This window comes from Glycine soja, chromosome 2 (assembly GCF_004193775.1).
Source record: "Glycine soja cultivar W05 chromosome 2, ASM419377v2, whole genome shotgun sequence".
NCBI lineage: Eukaryota > Viridiplantae > Streptophyta > Magnoliopsida > Fabales > Fabaceae > Glycine > Glycine soja.
This window is the reverse complement of record NC_041003.1, coordinates 40,952,320-40,971,471: the sequence shown is the minus strand read 5'-3', so window position 1 is coordinate 40,971,471 and position 19,152 is coordinate 40,952,320. Positions and strand designations below refer to the sequence as shown.

General features: G+C 33.1%; 1 protein-coding gene across 2 annotated transcripts; it reads left to right on the top strand.

Moving 5' to 3' along the window:
- Nucleotides 1-7,986: 7,986 nt before the first annotated feature.
- On the top strand, nt 7,987-19,152 carry LOC114394277 (formin-like protein 13). 2 transcript variants are annotated; one of them, XM_028355961.1, is made up of 18 exons: nt 7,987-8,333; nt 8,565-9,262; nt 10,121-10,342; nt 10,435-11,939; nt 12,036-12,156; nt 12,701-12,772; nt 14,135-14,233; nt 14,332-14,373; nt 14,541-14,621; nt 14,709-14,759; nt 14,871-14,952; nt 15,619-15,713; nt 15,963-16,034; nt 16,115-16,231; nt 17,564-17,632; nt 17,710-17,776; nt 18,299-18,631; nt 18,724-19,152. In XM_028355961.1, exons 1-17 carry the CDS (start codon nt 8,261-8,263, stop codon nt 18,460-18,462), a joined length of 3,630 nt encoding a protein of 1,209 aa, XP_028211762.1. In that variant the 5' UTR covers nt 7,987-8,260; the 3' UTR covers nt 18,463-18,631; nt 18,724-19,152. The 2 variants fall into 2 exon arrangements, with proteins under 2 accessions (XP_028211762.1, XP_028211763.1); XM_028355962.1 differs by having other exon boundaries at nt 18,721-19,152.

Below are 19,152 nucleotides of genomic sequence, written 5' to 3'. Positions count from 1 at the left end.
CTACCTTTTTATTGATTAAAGCTATATTTGTTGTTATTAAAAGCGTGCAATGGAGAAATAAAATAGAATGACAATAAATATTTTTATTTAGATTATTTGATAAAGGACTGTGTTAGGCCCTCGGGTTAAGATTATTACTTTTTGAGGTTCTTTTTATCTATTACTTAGAAGACATCAAAATCAAGAATGTAATGAATATCTTCATTTATAATAAATTTTATTTTAATTTTTTAATATGACCTTAAATAATACTTCTCTCGTCTATGATATGATAAATATATAAAATATTTAAGAATTAGATAGAAATAAAAATCTAATTTTTTAAGGATAATTAAGAATATTATTAAAATAACCATTAGTATTATTTTAGTTTTTTAAGTAAATAAGTAAAGAAAAACACCTTTTCTTTTATCAGTAAATAGATTAAAAGAAAGAAAGAAAAGAACTATCAATTAAATTTAAAACCTCTATACTCCCATTTTGTTTGTTTTTCTTGTCCTTATAAATTGAAGACTACTTCTTTTTTTATAAATCCTGTAGTTTTTATCTCTGATATAAAAAACGTGTTTTATCTGTTGTTTTTAATTATCATTTACCACGTTTTACATTTATAAATGTGTGAGACTCCACGATTTTGGCTTCCGTAATGTAAATCGAATTCTAGAGAATAAGTATAACCATGTGCGTTGACTTGAAGGTTGAATAGGAAGGGTATTTCCTCCTATGTATATAGAGAGAAAATGATTAAAAAAATAATTAAATTAACAAATATAGTTTTGATAATTATTATATCATTTTTATAAATTATGCCTGTACATGTTTCCCATTGGCCATGGGTGGTGGACTGGTTTGTGCTCTTGTGTTGGTGTTTCAAAATATTTCTTTACGATTTTTAATTTCAACCATGATATTTGGAATTTTTTTAATACTTCTTATACATAGATTTCTTCATTTAAAATGATAAATTTTTAAATACTTGGCGAAAATGGGTCATCTTACAATTGCTCATTTTAATATTCTTTCTCACATATCCCTGTTTTAGACTCTCTAATTGTTGTTGATGCTAGGGGAGTTCCTTTGTTGTGCTTGTCAGTGCCTTAGTGTTTCCTTTATTTCATTGCATAATAATAAAAAAAATTATAGCAAAGTTTAATTTTAATATATTTTTTTATATTATCAACCAATAAAATATATTTTAGATGCATATTTTAAAAGTAATAAATACAAAAAATAATAACTTTCAACTATGCATTTAATGCATAACCAGAACGAAAATAAGCTCTTCTTCAATGCTTACATCTTCATTCAATATGACAAAAAAAAGAGCTCTACAAGAACTTACAAACTTTTGCTTCGATATTTCTAAGTCTCAAACAGTCAAACTGTCTATGTCTCAGTGGATATCACCTAATTTTGAACGTTTTGTATTTGAGATTATATTGTATATCCTCTTGTTATGAGTTATCTTGGAAACCTTAAAAATCTTCGTTGTTTGTGAAAATCCGGATAAACTTAGTATTAAAAAATACTTTAGATAAATGATTTAAGTATAAATGAAGATGTTGTAAGGCCTAAAAAGGATGTAAAAAATATTTGGTTGTAACACCAGTTGCTTAGTGAAAATCCTTCAAAAGGAAAGGGTTGGACGTAGTCGGATTTGGAGACAAGTTAAAATAAATTTTTGCATGTTTTTCTCTTTATTTCTTATATCCCTTTCACATTTTTTCTAGTGAGCACTTTTATTTTCCGCACTTATACTTGTATTTGTGATAAAGTTTTTAAATTCACGATCACACAATTTACCCCTTTCTTCTTATTTTAGTAGGTATCAACACTTGTTACGTGTGTTTTGAGTCTTAATTGGACGAAATTAAATTTAAACAAATAATCCTATAAAAAAAATTAAACCTGTAGAAATAAAAACAATTTGTCCCAACTCGTCTTTTGTTCATCCTAATATTAATCAAGGCAAATAAAGACCTAAAGACATAAAGTCATGTTACTATAAATTGTTGTTCTCTATCAGTCACTACTACTATCCTAAACCACCATGCTACTATCCCTTGGTTGTTGTTTTTTATTTTATTTTATTTTTTACTTCCAAAGAATTTCATTATATAATCTCCAACACTTATTCATCTAGCTAGTTTATTGTAACACTTGACCAAAAAGTGAATTTTGGCATTTTCTTTATCTTTTTGAAAGTAGGAGCCAATAACCTTAGGGATAGCAAAAGAAATCTTGTTGTATTAGTTAATTATTTCAAAACCTTGCTATTTGACCTGTTCAAACAAGGTTTTTTTATTTACTCTTTTTTTATACTAGTATTTCTTAAGAGAATTGTTATTTTTTTTCTCTCACCTCCTAACACATACACATTGATTCTCTCTGTATCTCTCGTTTCCTTCTATGCTCTTGAATTATCATAAGTTTTCTAATTGTTTTGTTTTCTTGACATATAATTGGGACTAACATGTAAAATCATTCAAATAAATTACACACCATTTAAATAAATCATTCAAATAAATTACACACCATTTAAATAAATCATTCAAGACAATGTAAAATCGTTTGATGAGTAGTTATGATTGTGACACCCTCTACCCTATACATATATGTATTAATAATAAATTATAATTAATTAAAAGTTCTTAAAACATGTTTAAATAAAAGTCTTTTAAAATGATAAAAGGCTCACATTCACTTTCCTTGCATCATAGTAAACTTGTTCGAATAAATGATTTTATCATTTCGGCTCAAACAAGGTCATCCAAGACTTCATACAATTAATATAAAAACTTATACTTCAATGTCACATCTTATCATAGTATTGTGTCCCGACGTCCTTTAGCACAAAGTTCCTTAAAACAATTCACCTAGTCATCTGCTCCCCCGAACACAAAGTTCAAGATCATCACAGAATCCAAACACAAACAATACACATTACACATGAATCACACACGTAATTCCACCACATAATTCCTAACTAATAGAGAAATAAGACGACTAGATATACATATCATATAAATGAGATACGACTTACTTTAACATAACTCACGTAATTTCACCACATTACACATATCACATTCTTAACTAATAGAGAAATAAGACGACTAGATATACATATCATGTAAATGAGGTATAACTTACTTCAACATAACTCACATAATTCTACCACTTTGTCATTTAAAATTTACTTTTCAATCATCAATCACATTATACATGAATCACACACCCTGATCAAGACATAATAACACATCAATTTCATAATAAAAAAATTAGCAAGCGTTATGCAACAGTTATGCTAAGACTCAAACCTATATGTAATGTGGTACTATGTCAGTGAAAAATCACCCTGGAGCGCTTAGGAGTGCATAACAAGACACACCACAAAATAGGTATGTCAGGTCACTCTCACTAAGTAAAATCATAGGGAGACCAGTCAGGATCACGCTGTTTTGCGAGAATACTCCAACCATGTGAGATCGGCACAGGCTTAAAGGAGCACTCAAACCAGGTGTATTTACCCCAAAGGCCTACACTTCGAAGAGTCCGTTAGGGCTTCTCCCTCCTGATTCAAGTCCAACCCCTACAACAATTTTTGCATGCAGGCACTGCTTATGAATTATACAATACCCATGACCTCACACTCATGTTTTAAACACGTTCAACACATTGTGCTACAATTTAACACTGGTTCATAAATAGGAAACCTACACTTTCCATTTAACACTGCGCATCAACACTTTTCTTAAGATAAACACTGGTCGGGTTATTGTATAATTCGCAGCTCACAATACAAGTAATGTCACATTAAGTGTTAACCACACACTTATCACAACTAAAACTCATGTTCATAATTTCACATCTTATAATGTCCCAATCAATTATCACATGTTTACAAGTATCTCACAAATTAACACATGTTCAACTTTGCACTTATATTTAATCTCAATAACAATATTATAATCTCAAAGCAACATGTTATTCCACAATTCATCACATATTCTATTTATAGACATTGCTCATGAATTATACAATACGCACGACCTCACACTTGTGTTTCAAACACGTTTAACAAATTGCGCTACAATTTAACACTGGTTCCTAAATAGGAAACCTACACTTTCCCTTTAATACTGTGCATCAACACTTTTCTCAAGATAAACATTGGTCGGATTATGTATAATTCACAGCTCACAATACAAGTAATGTCACATCAGGAGTTAACCACACACTTACTCACAACTAAAACTCATGTTCACAATTTCACATCTCATTATGTCACAATCAATCATCTCATGTTTACATGTATCTCGTAAATTGACACATTCCACTTTGTACTACTCAATCTCTATAACAATATTATAATCTCATTATAATAATTTATCCCGCCTCATAACTCATATACACATAACATGTTGATCATCATCATGGAAAATTAGAACAAGATAATAATTTGTATGAAATAAGTCATTAAAGAATATTATTTAGAATATAATTCACGTGAATAAAAAGAACTCAATTTTTTTAAGGGTTCATACTCAACACAAGAACACATCAATTTCACAGCAATTTCTCATTGGGACATCAATTGGTTTGTCAAACATATATAATTCACAGTTATAATTGTAAGGATAGAATCAAAATTTGCAGAAACACCTCAAAATCTATTCCAATTGATACTCTAAGGATCCCTACACATGTTCTCACTATTCCCCAATTATGAATAACTCATCACTTACCTGTAAGAAAACTCACGTGTGTATTGTGACAACAATAGCGGTATCTCTAGAAGTTTTTTGGGATTTCTCAAGTTTTTCCTCTGACTGCTCTGATAGGATTTCCAAACGTTGAGAGGATGAGAAGAGATTGAAGCCTCCATTTCACTATCTACCTGTGATAAGTATTTCTCCCTCCACAGGCATTATTTTGCAAATCCCAACGGTGAAGATGTTAAGAAATGAATCTTGAACCACATATAAAATATTTTCGACAATCCAACGGTTAACGAGTCTGAGATCATAATTTTACTGAGATAATTTTGGGTTTATGCGGGAAAGGAAAAAGCTCCGATGCAAAGGGTATTTCTCTCATCTCCGACATCTTTTCGTAATTCTCAACGATGAGAGTATTCGAAGAAGGAGAGGGAAAAAAGAAATTGAGAGGAAGATGAGACGTAGAGAATGTCGTTAGTCGAAAAACTGACCTAAGATGTCTCTATTTATAGCTAAGGGTACTCAAAACCTATTATTTACTCAATTTATTTATTTTTATTATTTTATAAAAAGAAACTCTATTTTCTTTCCTTTCAAAAGAATAAATAAAATTTCCTTTTTATTTTCTCTCAAACTATCATTTTAATACATTTATTTTTTCTCATTTATTTAATTATAAAAATCTTATCATTTTTTCTAAAACTCTATTTATTTACAAACAACAATCATTTTTAAATTAATTTACGAAAAATGGGATGTTACAATTGTAATTATAAATTCAAGAATCTCAACACCTAATGCAATAACTCAATAAGCTAAATGACAAATATTTGAATTCTTATGCCTACCCTAAAAAAAAGCCTATCATGACAAAAATTTTACATTAATTAAAGATAGTAATTGAATAATGTACATAAATGAAAATAATACTCATTCTATATAAATTAATTTAATTAATTTTTAAGATTGAGTTAGGTATAATTCAAGATTTAAGAGTTACATTACAGATGAAGGCTTAGCATAAGGTGAACTATTTAAGTTGTTCCCACATTTCTCCTATGTGGATATTGGTAATGGTAAGATAGTATACAAGACTAATGATCAAAAGTATACAAGACTACAACTCACCATTCAGCAAAGGACGTTAGTTGCAATGTTACTCACAACAAACACAACGAGGAAGCATTTCGGACAGAGAATCTTAGCCCTCGAAACAAGATCCGGCCTTTGGCATGGATTTGTTGAAAATTAGTTGGACTAAACTTATGAACAAAATGGCAAACCCAAAAACATTGCCAAGGGTCTAACTCAAGAAAAAATTAATGTGCTTTAAAATTGTCGGTGGTATGGATAGCCATAGAAGTTTTAATTACAGGTAGTTGTGTTAGTGAAGATTGTTGGTCAATTCTTGTACGAATTCCCAACTATATCAAACTCAGACTTCCCCACTTTCTAAAAATACTTAATTATCACATGAATTGTTTGGTCCAAATTAGTGTCTTACAAGGCACTATAATTTGTTTGTGCCTTAATCGAACGAACCCCTTTATTTAACTTTCTCCGCATTTTCTGACAACACAATATATACCTGTTCCCTCTCCTCCCCTCTTTCCTTTTTGTTTTTTTTTTTTTAACTTTAACCCTTGATGAAGCTTCAAGCAGAAAAAAGAGCTCTAACTAGAGTCAATTTAAAATCCTGTTTCCCATTTTGCTCACAAATTCAGCTAAATAACTCTTATAGTCTTATATTCTCAATTCTCCCGTTTTAAGGCACTTTAGTTTTTTTTTTTTTATATATATATAATTTGCATTTAAAAGCAAGAGTATAACTCATAAAATAAAAGTAAGAGTGGAACAGTTGCTCCAGAAAAAAGTGGCGCTTACCCTTTCTTTAGATGCTGGGAAAGAAAACGATGAAGAATAGAAATAAAATGCATTCGGTTGATATTTTGATTTGGCTTATCAATTAATGATGCATTACTTATAATTAATAATCGTGCCCATTGTTTTAATTGCTGAAGTTAGGATCTAATTTGTATTTTAAGGATACTTACTAAAAATAACCAAAAATATCAAATGAAAATACAATATTAATAAATTAAAAATTCTAAAATAAATATATATTTTTATTTAATATATATATATGTTTAAATCTCAAACAAGTATTGTTACTCTTTAGTATTTCTTTAAAATATGAATTTTTATTTATTTTCAATATATTACAACATTATTACAGAGTATATCATTATTATTATTATTATTATTATTATTAGTACATTTTCTATTTCAATTGGTAACTTGTCATACTTTTTTCCGGCATTTTGTTAGGAATAGGATTAGATAATTTTTGTTGATCAAATTGGTTAACAAGTTAAAGCTAATAAAATGTACAAACAAAATTCAAAGGACCAAAATAGATCATCAGTTAAAATGAGTGGAGAATTCGAGCGAATGAGAATGGAAGTGGTGTTTGCTTCCATACATTTAATATCTTTCTAATAAAAGGTGGTCGAAATGCAAAACTAAAGTTTATTATAAATGTGAGAATAAATATGCATTTATAATATAAATATTGTTATATTAATATTCAAATTCACAAATCAGTAAATTATTAATTTTTTTACAGCAAATTTATTAATTTTTATAACTATCTTAATATAAATATTTTTATACTAAATGTGAATACCTATTAACTCATAAAATAAATGCAACAAATTTTAAAAGTTATAAAAAGGTAATACTAGTATAATAATGGAATCAAGAATTTGTTTTTGACAAATACTAACCAATGTTCTAAGAATGGTTTAAAAACTAAAAATAGATAATTTTATTGAGATAAATAAAATTGTGTTGCTTATAGTTTTTTATGCTTTTATATAATTTTTATAATAAATATTTTTTTAATTTTAGTTTCTAAGACAATAATTAGTAAGACATTTGTTTTTTTTTTGTTGTTATATAGTCTTGGGTCGAGACGAGACAAAAAAAACGAAACCCCACATGGCAGTGCTAACAACTAACAAACACTTATCCTGCAATGATGGAGACACGTGTTTCTCAATCGTACGGAACTCAAGACACAAGACTGTTACATAACGGGAAAAATTCCGAAAATGGGAAATCACAGTGAATAAGATTACCCGTCATGGATAACAACGATACACGTGTCGCGTAGAATGGCTTCCACGTCACCAACCGGGTCACTGTGAGTCGGTTGGTATTCTCAGCTGCAATCGCATTATTCAGCTACGAAAAAAAAAAAAAACAACGGACCCATCTCATCTTCCCCGTAAAACTTTCCTTTTCTTTTCACTGAGAAACAAAAAAAAGAGAGAAACAGAAGCAACGATAAATCCAAACTCTCTTTTCGTTCATTCTAGCATTTTTCCGCGAAACCGCTGCTTCGCGATTTTCTCATTTACGCCGTGAAGCTCAAGGCAAATCGTTACGTTACGTTACCGTTCGCCGAATGAAAAGTTGTGGTTCTCAAATCCATCGCGTGCGATAGGGTTCGTTAAGACTGAATCTGAAGCTTCGCGGACATGGCTATGCTCCGCAAATTGTTCTTCCGCAAGCCTCCTGATGGACTCCTCGAGATCTGCGAGAGAGTTTACGGTACTTTCTCTCTTTTTCTCGTTCTCAATTTGTGAATAATGATTTCGCAATTGAACATGATTCGAGGAACATCAGGTATCTGTTTGATTGATTGGAAATGCGGCAATGACACGTGAATTGAATTTGAAATTTATTTTGTTCAATTTGAAATGAATTTAACTTGTTATTGTTAGGACTTAGGAGTTAGTGATTGTTGTTGGAATTAACAAGTAGCCTTAACTGTGAATGTAGTTTTTGATTGCTGCTTCACCACGGATGCTTGGAATGAAGAGAATTACAGAGTGTACATGGATGGGATAGTTGGCCAACTAAGGGAGAACTTGCCTGATGCTTCGATTCTGATTTTCAATTTTCGCGAGGAAGATACGAAGAGTCAGATGGCAAATATCATGTCTGAGCATGACATTACTATCATGGACTATCCCCGGCATTACGAGGGTGTTCCAGTACTCAAAATGGAGCTCATTCACCACTTTTTGAGGTCAGGTGAAAGTTGGCTCTCTCTTAGCCAGCATAATGTGTTGCTGATGCATTGTGAACGTGGTGGTTGGCCTGTTTTGGCTTTCATGTTGGCTGCATTGTTGATTTATAGAAAGGTTTATACTGGGGAGCAGAGGACTCTGGATATGGTTTACAAGCAGGCTCCGCACGAGCTTTTGCATTTGTTGTCCCCGTTGAATCCAACCCCTTCCCAACTGAGGTATCTTTTGTATGTTTCCAGGAGGAATGTGGCCTTAGATTGGCCTCCCCTGGACAGGGCACTCATGTTGGACTGCATCATTCTCAGATTCTTCCCAAACTTTGATGGGGAAGGTGGTTGTCATCCCATTTTTAGAATTTATGGACAGGATCCCTTTAGTGCTGATAAAAATCCAAAAATGTTGTACTCAACACCGAAGAGAAGCAAAAGCGTCCGGGCCTATAAGCAGGTATGTGAATTTACCTCGCTTTAAAATGGATTGCTCTGAGTTCTCGTGCCTCCTCTTTTAGGATTTTCAGTTTGTTGTTGATGTTTTGTTGGAGCCTGTACTTTATAGAAGACATGAACTGATTGCATTTAGCATGAAAACCATTATCCTGACATTTTGGCAGGGAAGATAATTTTTTTAGCAGATAAAAGACTATGATGTTACTGTTATTTTGCCAAAAATTGCTGAAATCTGTCAGTAGCTATCTTGAGATTACTCGCAACCTCATAAATTTTGGCAAACGGGCTCTTAGATTTTTAATAGGAAAAAAAATCTCCATTTTTGTTTTCCTCCTTCAATGCTGGTTTCGTTTAAGGCCATTTTGACTTGTAGAATACTTTATATAAATTGTCTCGTACGATTTCAGATTGTTTAAACTTTAAATAGTTATAAACCATCCAATTGCAGCTCAAACTTGTGTTTCTAGTTATTGAGTCAAATTTGAATAATTATGTTTTGGCAGCTTGAACCTTGGAAAATATGCATGCAGTGATACCTGGTTCTTTATTGCTCCTTGACAAATGTGGGAGCTTCATTTTATGAGTCTTAATTTTGATCCAAGAGGCTGAAATGTAATAGGAAAAAGAGGGGTGAAATGCTTAAAAAAAGAGAGGGGAAATAAGTTTGTATAATATAATCAATGTTCGGCATCTAGGAGATCCCAATCAAATTTCAATACACCTTATGCATTTAGGCCTTACAATATATCCCAACAATTAAAATCAGATTGGGCCCATGCTCTTTAAATTTTAATAAATGTTTTTGTATGATGAAATGTTTGCTGTTCTAAAAGATATTGTTGATCAACTTGTGTTGCAGGGAGAGTGTGAACTTATCAAAATCGATATCAATTGCCATATTCAAGGTGATGTTGTCATTGAGAGCATTAACTTGAATGGTAACATGGATCGTGAAAAGATGATGTTCCGAGTCATGTTCAACACAGCTTTTGTTAGATCTAATATTTTGATGCTTAACCGGGATGAAATTGACATTTTATGGGATGCTAAAGATCACTTTCCAAAAGATTTTAGAGCCGAGGTACAACTTGTTTTCAACTGTAATCATAATTTTTTTTTATCGTATATTTCTAACATTGAATTTATTTATTTTTGGTTTATGTTTGTATTAAGATCCTTTTCTCAGAGATGGATGCTGCTGCAGCAGTTATTGCGGATGGTACCTCATGCTTTGAGGAGAAGGAAGGACTTCCAATTGAAGCATTTGCGAAGGTTCAAGAGATCTTTAGCCATGTAGACTGGATGAACCCCAAGGCTGATGCTGCACTAAATGTGCTCCAACAGATGAGTGCTTCAGCTATGAATGACAGGTTGGATACAGTTTCTGATCAGTGTATGGAAAATGGCACTTTATTGCATGAAACAAGTCCTAGAATTCCTCAGGGGAATTTGAGTGAAGCAAGACAATCTTTATCCTCAACTAAGAGATCACCAGATAATGACATGAGTAGAAAAGAGGATAAGGCCAACAAGGTCGAGGGTATTCCACAACAGCCTAGTACATCTAACATCATCTATCAAGAGACAGCCATATCTTCAGAAAGAACCACGGAATCCAATAAATGTCCAACAGGACCGACAAATGTTGACATAAAACTGCAGGCACCTCATCCTGCCTTATCTTCTTCTGTTGATACTTCTTTTCCCCCTAGAACACCTCCTTTGCGGCCTCAATCCACTAGTGCTAAAGAAGTTCATGATTCTCCTCGCCAAACAGAATCACCCCCTTCTTATCTTTTGCCTTTGCAATCAAAACACCAAACACAAGACAGAAGTTCTATCCCTACACCTGGGACCCAATTGTCATCTACTTTTCATAGTAAGTCACCAGCAGACACCATTTCCCATCCTTCAGCTTCAGCAATTACTTCAACTCAGCCATCTCCTTTACTTTCTTCCAAAAATGTGAATGAGATTCCTCCTATTAGAACAAGACTAGAGTCTTCCCCTTCACGACCTCCAACTCCACCTCCTCCTCCTACCCCTCCACTGAAGGATCATAGACTAGTTCGAGCTAAACCTCCTCCACCTCCACATCCTCCTCCTCCTCCTCCAAAGAAAGAACTACATGTTAAAGCCGAACCCCTTCCTTCTCCTCTATCTCCTATGAATGTGGAGCCACAGGTTAGAGGTGGGCCCTCTCCACCCCCTCCCCCTCCACCAAAAGAGGAGCAACCTGTTACTTTTAATGCTCCTCCACCTCCTTGTCTCTCAGGGAAAGTTGCAGGTTCTACTATAGCACCACCACCACCACCACCACCTTCCTCAGATCACATTAATTCTTCATTGCAAAAGTCTCCACCTCCTCCTGCAGCACCTGCTCCTCCACCTCCTCCTGGGGCACCTGCTCCTCCACCTCCCCCTGGTGCACCTGCTGCTCCACCTCCTCCTGCTAAAGGAGGTCTAAAATCAGGCAGTCCATTTCCATTGTCTCTTTCTGTGAGTGGTGATGGGAATAATGTGTCAGGACCAACTAGTTCAAAGGGACGAATTCTATCACGTACGATCAGCTCAAAGAATAACACCAAAAAGTTGAAGCCATTGCATTGGTTGAAACTATCTAGAGCAGTGCAAGGAAGTTTGTGGGCTGAGACACAGAAATCTGGCGAAGTTTCCAAGTAATGTTGATTGGCTATGGTGTTTCATTTCTTATGACAAGTCATCCTTCTATTATTCTAGTGTCTTACACGCCTCCTTTTATTATCTTAATGTAGGGCCCCAGAGATTGATATGTCAGAGCTTGAGAGTCTCTTCTCAGCAGCAGTCCCTTCAGGTCCTGCCAAAAAGTCAAATGTCCAAAGCTCAGCTGGCCCTAAATCTGATAAAGTGCAACTGGTAATTTAGATTCAGTTTGCAGTAGCACTGAGACTGCTTACGGATATTTACATAATCTGCTTGTTTATAACTGAATGTGATGGGGAAGTGCAAGAGAACTAATTACTAGGAAAATGCAAGAAATGTGATAGTTCCTAGTAATTATAACCCGGGGCATCAATGTTGGTTCTATATAACCATAAAGTTGTAAATTGTGTCATCTGTTATCTTTTCATCGATGGAAACTTTTAGAGTTGATAAACTGAAGTATCAAAGTTAATGTTCACGAAATTAATTACTTTGGAAAATTTTAGTATGATACTATTATATAACCAACCCATCTTAAAACCAGTAGTGTCTGCGGTAGTTTTTCCCTTTCACATATTATAGAACTATAAGAGTTCACTTGTATAGTGCAATGTGGGAGATAATGAGTGTTTATCTGTGTGGTGTAGATCCTAAAATAGATTCTATTTATCATTTTTCTCATTGATATATATTTGGTGGCCCATGACACAATTACCATCCTTTTGATTTTGATTGATAATATTATCACTCCCTGCAGATTGAGCATAGGCGAGCATATAATTGTGAAATCATGCTTTCAAAAGTGAAAGTGCCGTTGCATGATTTAATGGTAAGATTGATATTACATTTATGGTCTCTGATAATGTAAAGAAAACCAAGTACTATCATCAAAATAAAATGGAGTGCTAGTGAATAAGAAGACTATGATTTGATTGACAATTGAATGATACCTTTGTTCTTTTGATTCAGAGTCTACCTAGAACTTATTAGTGATTTGTTTTCATTGGAAACTGTGAATGCTGACATCACTTCTATAATAGAACTAAAGAAGATGGTACACTTGTCCTTCTCACCCTGTTATTGTTTTCCATTAGTGTTTTTAATTTCTATTTTCTGTAGCTAAATAGTTTTACCTCTATTGGAAATTGATGGTAGAATATTTCTATCTTGTGGTTCAGTTCTCTTCAACACAAATTAAGGCCTGAATGTTTCTACCTAATTCCTTTCTTTCAAACTTGTACCCCTGTTGCATACCGAGGGCTTGTTGGTTTTTGTGTGTGCACATTTTTAAAGAAGTGTTTTCATTAAAAGATATTTTTAAAATTTTATAATGATTATGCAAGTTTTATGGAAAAAAAGCAAAAACCTAAAACCTAAAAAAATTGTGTGTTTTTGTTAGAAGTTAAAAATAGTAAATTTTGAAATAAATAAATAATAAAGAACCTGTATCACAAAATCTCTTTTTTTAAGCTTACACTAAACAAGGTTTGACATTAGTAAATTAACTGGAATTGTTATTTTATTGTGGGAAAAATGTATGAATAATTGTTCTATGCTGTGATTTTGGAAGATATAAATGCTATTGAGGAGCCCAGTTTCTTGGTGTTGGATTGAAAGACTAAACTGAAGGAGAAGTGTCCATGGTTTTATATGAAATATCTGTAGAACTTTTAACAATTTTGCTTAAACCATTTTTCTGTGTTTTAAAATTCAGTCAGTACATGCACTCATGATAGATACGATCAGTGATAATACTATCTATCTATTTATTATGCCAAGATAAAAGGTTGCACAAAAAAACCTTTATCATTAGGATTTCTTTTTTTTTTTTGTAAGGATAAAAGGTTGAGTTGGGTTGAATTGATCTTTTCAACAATATTATTTATTTATTTTGTACACCGTTTATAGACTTTCTTTATAAAGATTGTTATTTTAGACATGCTTATCTAGATATCTGTATAACCCTATTATGAAATGAAGTTACAATAACGTGCCTAAAGTAAACAAGGGTGGAAAATTATATAGTGTACTGTTATTGTCCATTAACATTTCTGATTAGGTGTGTCATAAGAATGAACGAATAATGCCTATTGTCCATTAACATTTTCTTTTTCAAGTCTTGTTCATGTCATGTTCGATAAGTGCTATGAGTTTTTATTCATTAATAATGGCTTGTTTGAAATATTCACAGAGCTCAGTTTTAGCACTGGAGGAGTCAGCACTAGACACTGATCAGGTTGAGAACCTCATAAAGTTTTGTCCTACAAAAGAGGAGATGGAATTACTTAAGGTTGGCAGATTGATTATGGTTAATAATTATGCTGAGTTCAATTTATAATGAGTCTCCTCTATCTTTCTAAAAATTCATAACTCCATTATTCTGAACAGGGTTATAATGGGGAAAAGGAGAAGTTAGGAAGATGTGAACAGGTAGATACGGTTTCATGATTTTTGGCTTAGTGCTTATATTTTAGATCTCTTCTGTTAGCATTGCTTACACAGTTTTAAGTGTAATTGCTATCTTCATGGTGGAGACTGCATTTCTACCTTCTCTTGGCATGAATCTGAATTATATTTTCATAAATTTTTCATTACAGTTCTTAATGGAATTGATGAAAGTACCACGGGTGGAATCCAAGCTCAGAGTTTTTTCGTTCAAGATTCAATTCAACTCTCAGGTTGAAATATTGCTATTTTAATGCATCTTTACTAAAAAATGGATTTAAATTGATTTCCAGTTTGACCCTGTTAATATTTTTATGTAGGTTTCTGACCTTAGAAATAGCCTAAGTGTTGTGAATGCTGCTTCAGAAGAGGCATGATATCTTCCTTTTTACGGAAACATCTTTTTGCAACATGGTTCCTTTCTCTCTTTTTTTCATGAGAAATAACATTTTGGATGTTGTGATTTTGTTTTCTCTTTTCAGATCAGGAATTCTGTCAAATTAAAGAGAATTATGCAAACAATACTTTCTTTAGGAAATGCTTTGAACCAAGGAACTGCCAAGGGTATGTTTAAACAAATATACAAAGTAGATAGATGCGACATGAACCATTCAAGTTTGTAACACAAAGAAAAGTACCATAAATTTTAGAAAATATCTGTAATTTATGGCCTTTGTGCATGGTACACTTTCATTAGAGAGACTTTGTTTTTTGTTTTCTGTAATTTAAGACCAGTTTAGTGAAAACTAAACCAAATTAGATGAATGCATTTCTTATGCCCCAGACCTAATCAATATACTGGTGCTAAAATTTTGGTTTTTGTATTTTGTCTCTCCTTGGATTTAAGTGCCCCCCCCCCTGAAACGTTTACTTAAGGTTAGGGGGATAGAATATAGATATTCTATTTTTTTTGTATTCTAATAAAAACAAAATAAATCAAGGGGATTGAAAAGTGGGTTGTTTTGTGGTCATTTAAAAATTTGTAAATGTTTACAGCTTTCATTAAAAAAATGTAGCTAGATATATGATGATGAATGAGTTTTCATTGGAACCATGGTCTTTTTTTCTAAACATATATGCTGAAAACCAAATAACTCACATTTGCATCGTTTTTGTTATTATTGTTTTAGCTTCTGACTTATCATTATTCATTTCCTATTGACCAAAAAAAAAACATTATTCATTTCCTTTTATCAATAGTTATGTTTATATGTTCCAATCATCTTTTAGGTTCTGCTATTGGATTCAGATTGGATAGCCTTCTTAAACTCACAGAGACACGTGCCCGGGATAAGAAGATGACTCTCATGCATTATCTTTGTAAGGTACATGTTGCTATTTATTCCTTTTTGTTTTTTTTAAATCTTTCAAAATTATATTTCGAATTATTAATTTCTATTTTCGGTTTTTCTTTCTTTTCTTTTTCTTAGAAAGAAATGATTGAGTTTCTTCTGTGCTATGGAGTCACTTTGATATTAAGTTGGGGCAAAATTTTGCTTTTTCATCTTCTGATATTAAGGCGATTATGATTTTTCATCTTTAATGCATTAATCTGATACTGTGCGTACGAATAGGTGCTAGATGACCAACTGCCGGAAGTTTTAGACTTCTCCAAGGATCTTGCTAACCTAGAGCCAGCAGCAAAGGTTCTGGACTTCTCAAAGGCTCTTCAGTTCATCGTGTTGATAGGCATTGTACTAACACTGACTTAAATAACTTGATCCAGATCCAATTGAAGTTTTTGGCTGAGGAGATGCAAGCAATAAACAAAGGATTAGAAAAGGTGGTACAGGAACTATCAACCTCTGAAAATGACGGGCCTATATCAGAAACTTTCCGCAAGGTATAAGTGTCATGCCTTTTCTTCTACTATAATTGATTAAGCCAACTACTGTCTTTTCTTTTCTTAAATTGCCCTTGTTCATTTTCGCTGCTTCAAGTTTCACATTGCCACAAAAAAAAAAAAAATCTTACTTATTTGTGAAAAGTGTGTGTGTGTGTGTGTAGACACACGTTAATTAAAGTCAACTGAGTTTGCAACCATGTCTGTGAATGAAGACCATTTTCTTTAAATCCCCATTCTGTGGAGGCTGACATTTTGAGGCTTGTCTGCAAGATAGTCAAAATGGAGATTTTACTTGGTATAAAAAAGGGAAGGGGAAATAGTAAATCATGAGATCATAACACGGATTACATATATAAACAACAACATAAATAAGAAAATTAGCTTTTAAATCTCTACAAATACATTAGCTTAAATTGAAAATCCTTAAGGACATATTCAATTCACAAGTCACAAAATAACAACTTAAGTTTAAGCAGTAACAAATTAACAACTCCAAATACAAAACACCAAGTTTTTCACAAAATAACAACTTAAGCTTAAGCAGTAACTAATTAACAACTCCAAATACAGAACACCAAGTTTTTAACAATTGACGAGACAGAGAACTAAACAGTTAAACATCAACCTGTTTAGCTTTAAAAGATTTTCAGCACTAAAACAAACACCAAGACCAAAACAGCATCAAAACCCATAACCTAGTCAAAAAACAGAGAACATCCTTCACCTTCACGTGCAACAAGATGAAGAGGAAGAAGCAACTTAAAACCCTCTGAAAACAAGGGGGAGAGAGCGAACAAGCACCCAACAATGTTCCGAACAAGAAAAAGTAGCATCAGAACAAGCACCCTGAACAGGCAACAGTGACAGAAGGTGGTGAAGCTTGAAACAGAAAAGTACAGAGAACTTAGAGAAGCAGCACGAACCAGTCACCAGTGAGCTGTTTCGATGAGTGCGAGTGTGTTTGGAAGACAATAGGGCTCGGACACGATGGGAAAGAAGGTTATTGCGCTTTTTTGGGGACACGATTTTTCCATTTTACGAGTAAGATCGTGATCCTACCAAAATGGGTTCTATCACAGTACTATCATATAATTGGGATCGCAGAGGCAGTGAAAAATTGTAAGATTGTGTTGTGTAACCTTATGATCAAGATAGCAATTATGACCATCATCTTGTCTGTGATGGGTCTAATACGAGAGTTTACAAGTTCCGACTTCAGCAGAATGTGAGAGAGATTAAAATAAAATTGTAAATTGTTTTTCTGTTTGCTAAAAACTCTAATAAATTATATGCATTGTCAGTCTTCAACTTCATTTTTTTTTGCCACAGAAATTGAAAGATTTCCTCGGTTCTGCTGAAGCTGATGTCCGTTCATTGGCTTCACTATATTCCAGCGTGGTAGGCTTTCTACCATATATTAGATCTTTTAAAACCATATAAAGGCTATGCTTTACTTGTAGAGTGTATGTTTACAGGGTAGGAACGTGGATAAATTGATTCTCTATTTTGGTGAAGATCCAGCTCGTTGCCCATTTGAGCAAGGTGTGTGACTGTTTAAACTTCAAATATCTCTTTCTGGATGGTTGATTTAAGTGAGCACCCTCTATTTGGATTATGATAATTATATTTTTAGCTTTGTGCTTTACTAAAATTATATACTCCAGTCCTTTTTACAAGAAAAAATTCATAGTGTAAAACACACTATCACTTGTTTCATTTAAAAAGAACCAAAGGTAATACCTTCCACAAAGTAAGAGCATGGATTCTTCACTTGGCTGCATATATGGGAGAGTTAATATTATTTTATGAACGATCTTTATTTTTAGCTTCCCAACTATCAATTGGATACTTCATTCTGAAACCAAAAACTGACAATTCATGTTATGCAAATTCTTGTAAGTCTATTGTGGAACTGGTATGCAGGGCTATCTCTGATTTCTTTTTTATGGGAAGAAATCATAAGTGCACTCCCCCCTCCTTCCAGTCCCATTGTGTACTAATGTTGATGACTCTACTTGTACTTCTATACTGCTAATTCTTGTAATTCCTTTGAATTTTCTGCAGTTGTGTCAACTTTGCTCAACTTTACTAGGATGTTCAACAAAGCCCATGAAGAAAACCACAAGCAGCTAGAGCTTGAAATGAAGAAAACAGCAGAAAATGAGAAAAAGAAATGTGAATCAGAAAGAATTTTACCTACAGCTATCCGTACTGGCAATGCCAAATAGATGCTACTAGCTTTGAGAATCAGTATATACTCTAACATGACTAGGATTTGATGGGACAAAAATGGGTCTGGTGCATGGTGTTTTTGAAGAGCATGTATAGTTACACAAGTAGTAGTAGCTGACATTGATAACCAAAACGAAGAGAACTGCATTACACTGCAAAGTTTAGGTAACCTTTTGAACCCATAGCTTGCTGTACATCTTTTTCTGATTGTCATTCTCCTTCCTTAAAGTAATTATTCTATTTAATAATTGTAGCAGAAATGGTGTAGTTTGCACGAGTTGTGTTATTTACCAGCCAACCTGTATATATCTTCCTCTTCCCTCTTCGCTCAGCAACTGTATGATTGTAAGTATTTTCAGGAAACCTGGGCAATTTGCTATTAATTTTTTATCACTCCCTCAGGCTTGATTCTCTCTGTTAGCAACATTGATTTCACATCTGTAATGCAATGCTTGATTTCTTCTTGTATAGCATACATATGTTTTTTTTTTTTTTTTTCTAACTAAATATCTTCTTAGGTGCCCCAAAAGCAAGGGATTCTTGCTCGGTATTATTGAATGTGTACCCCTGCTATAACACTAAAGTATTGCTAAAGCTAAAGATAGTTATGGCACACATAATCATGGTGATATATATTTAATAGTACCAAACAAGAGTCTGAAGCAAACCAAGAATTTCAGTTGAAA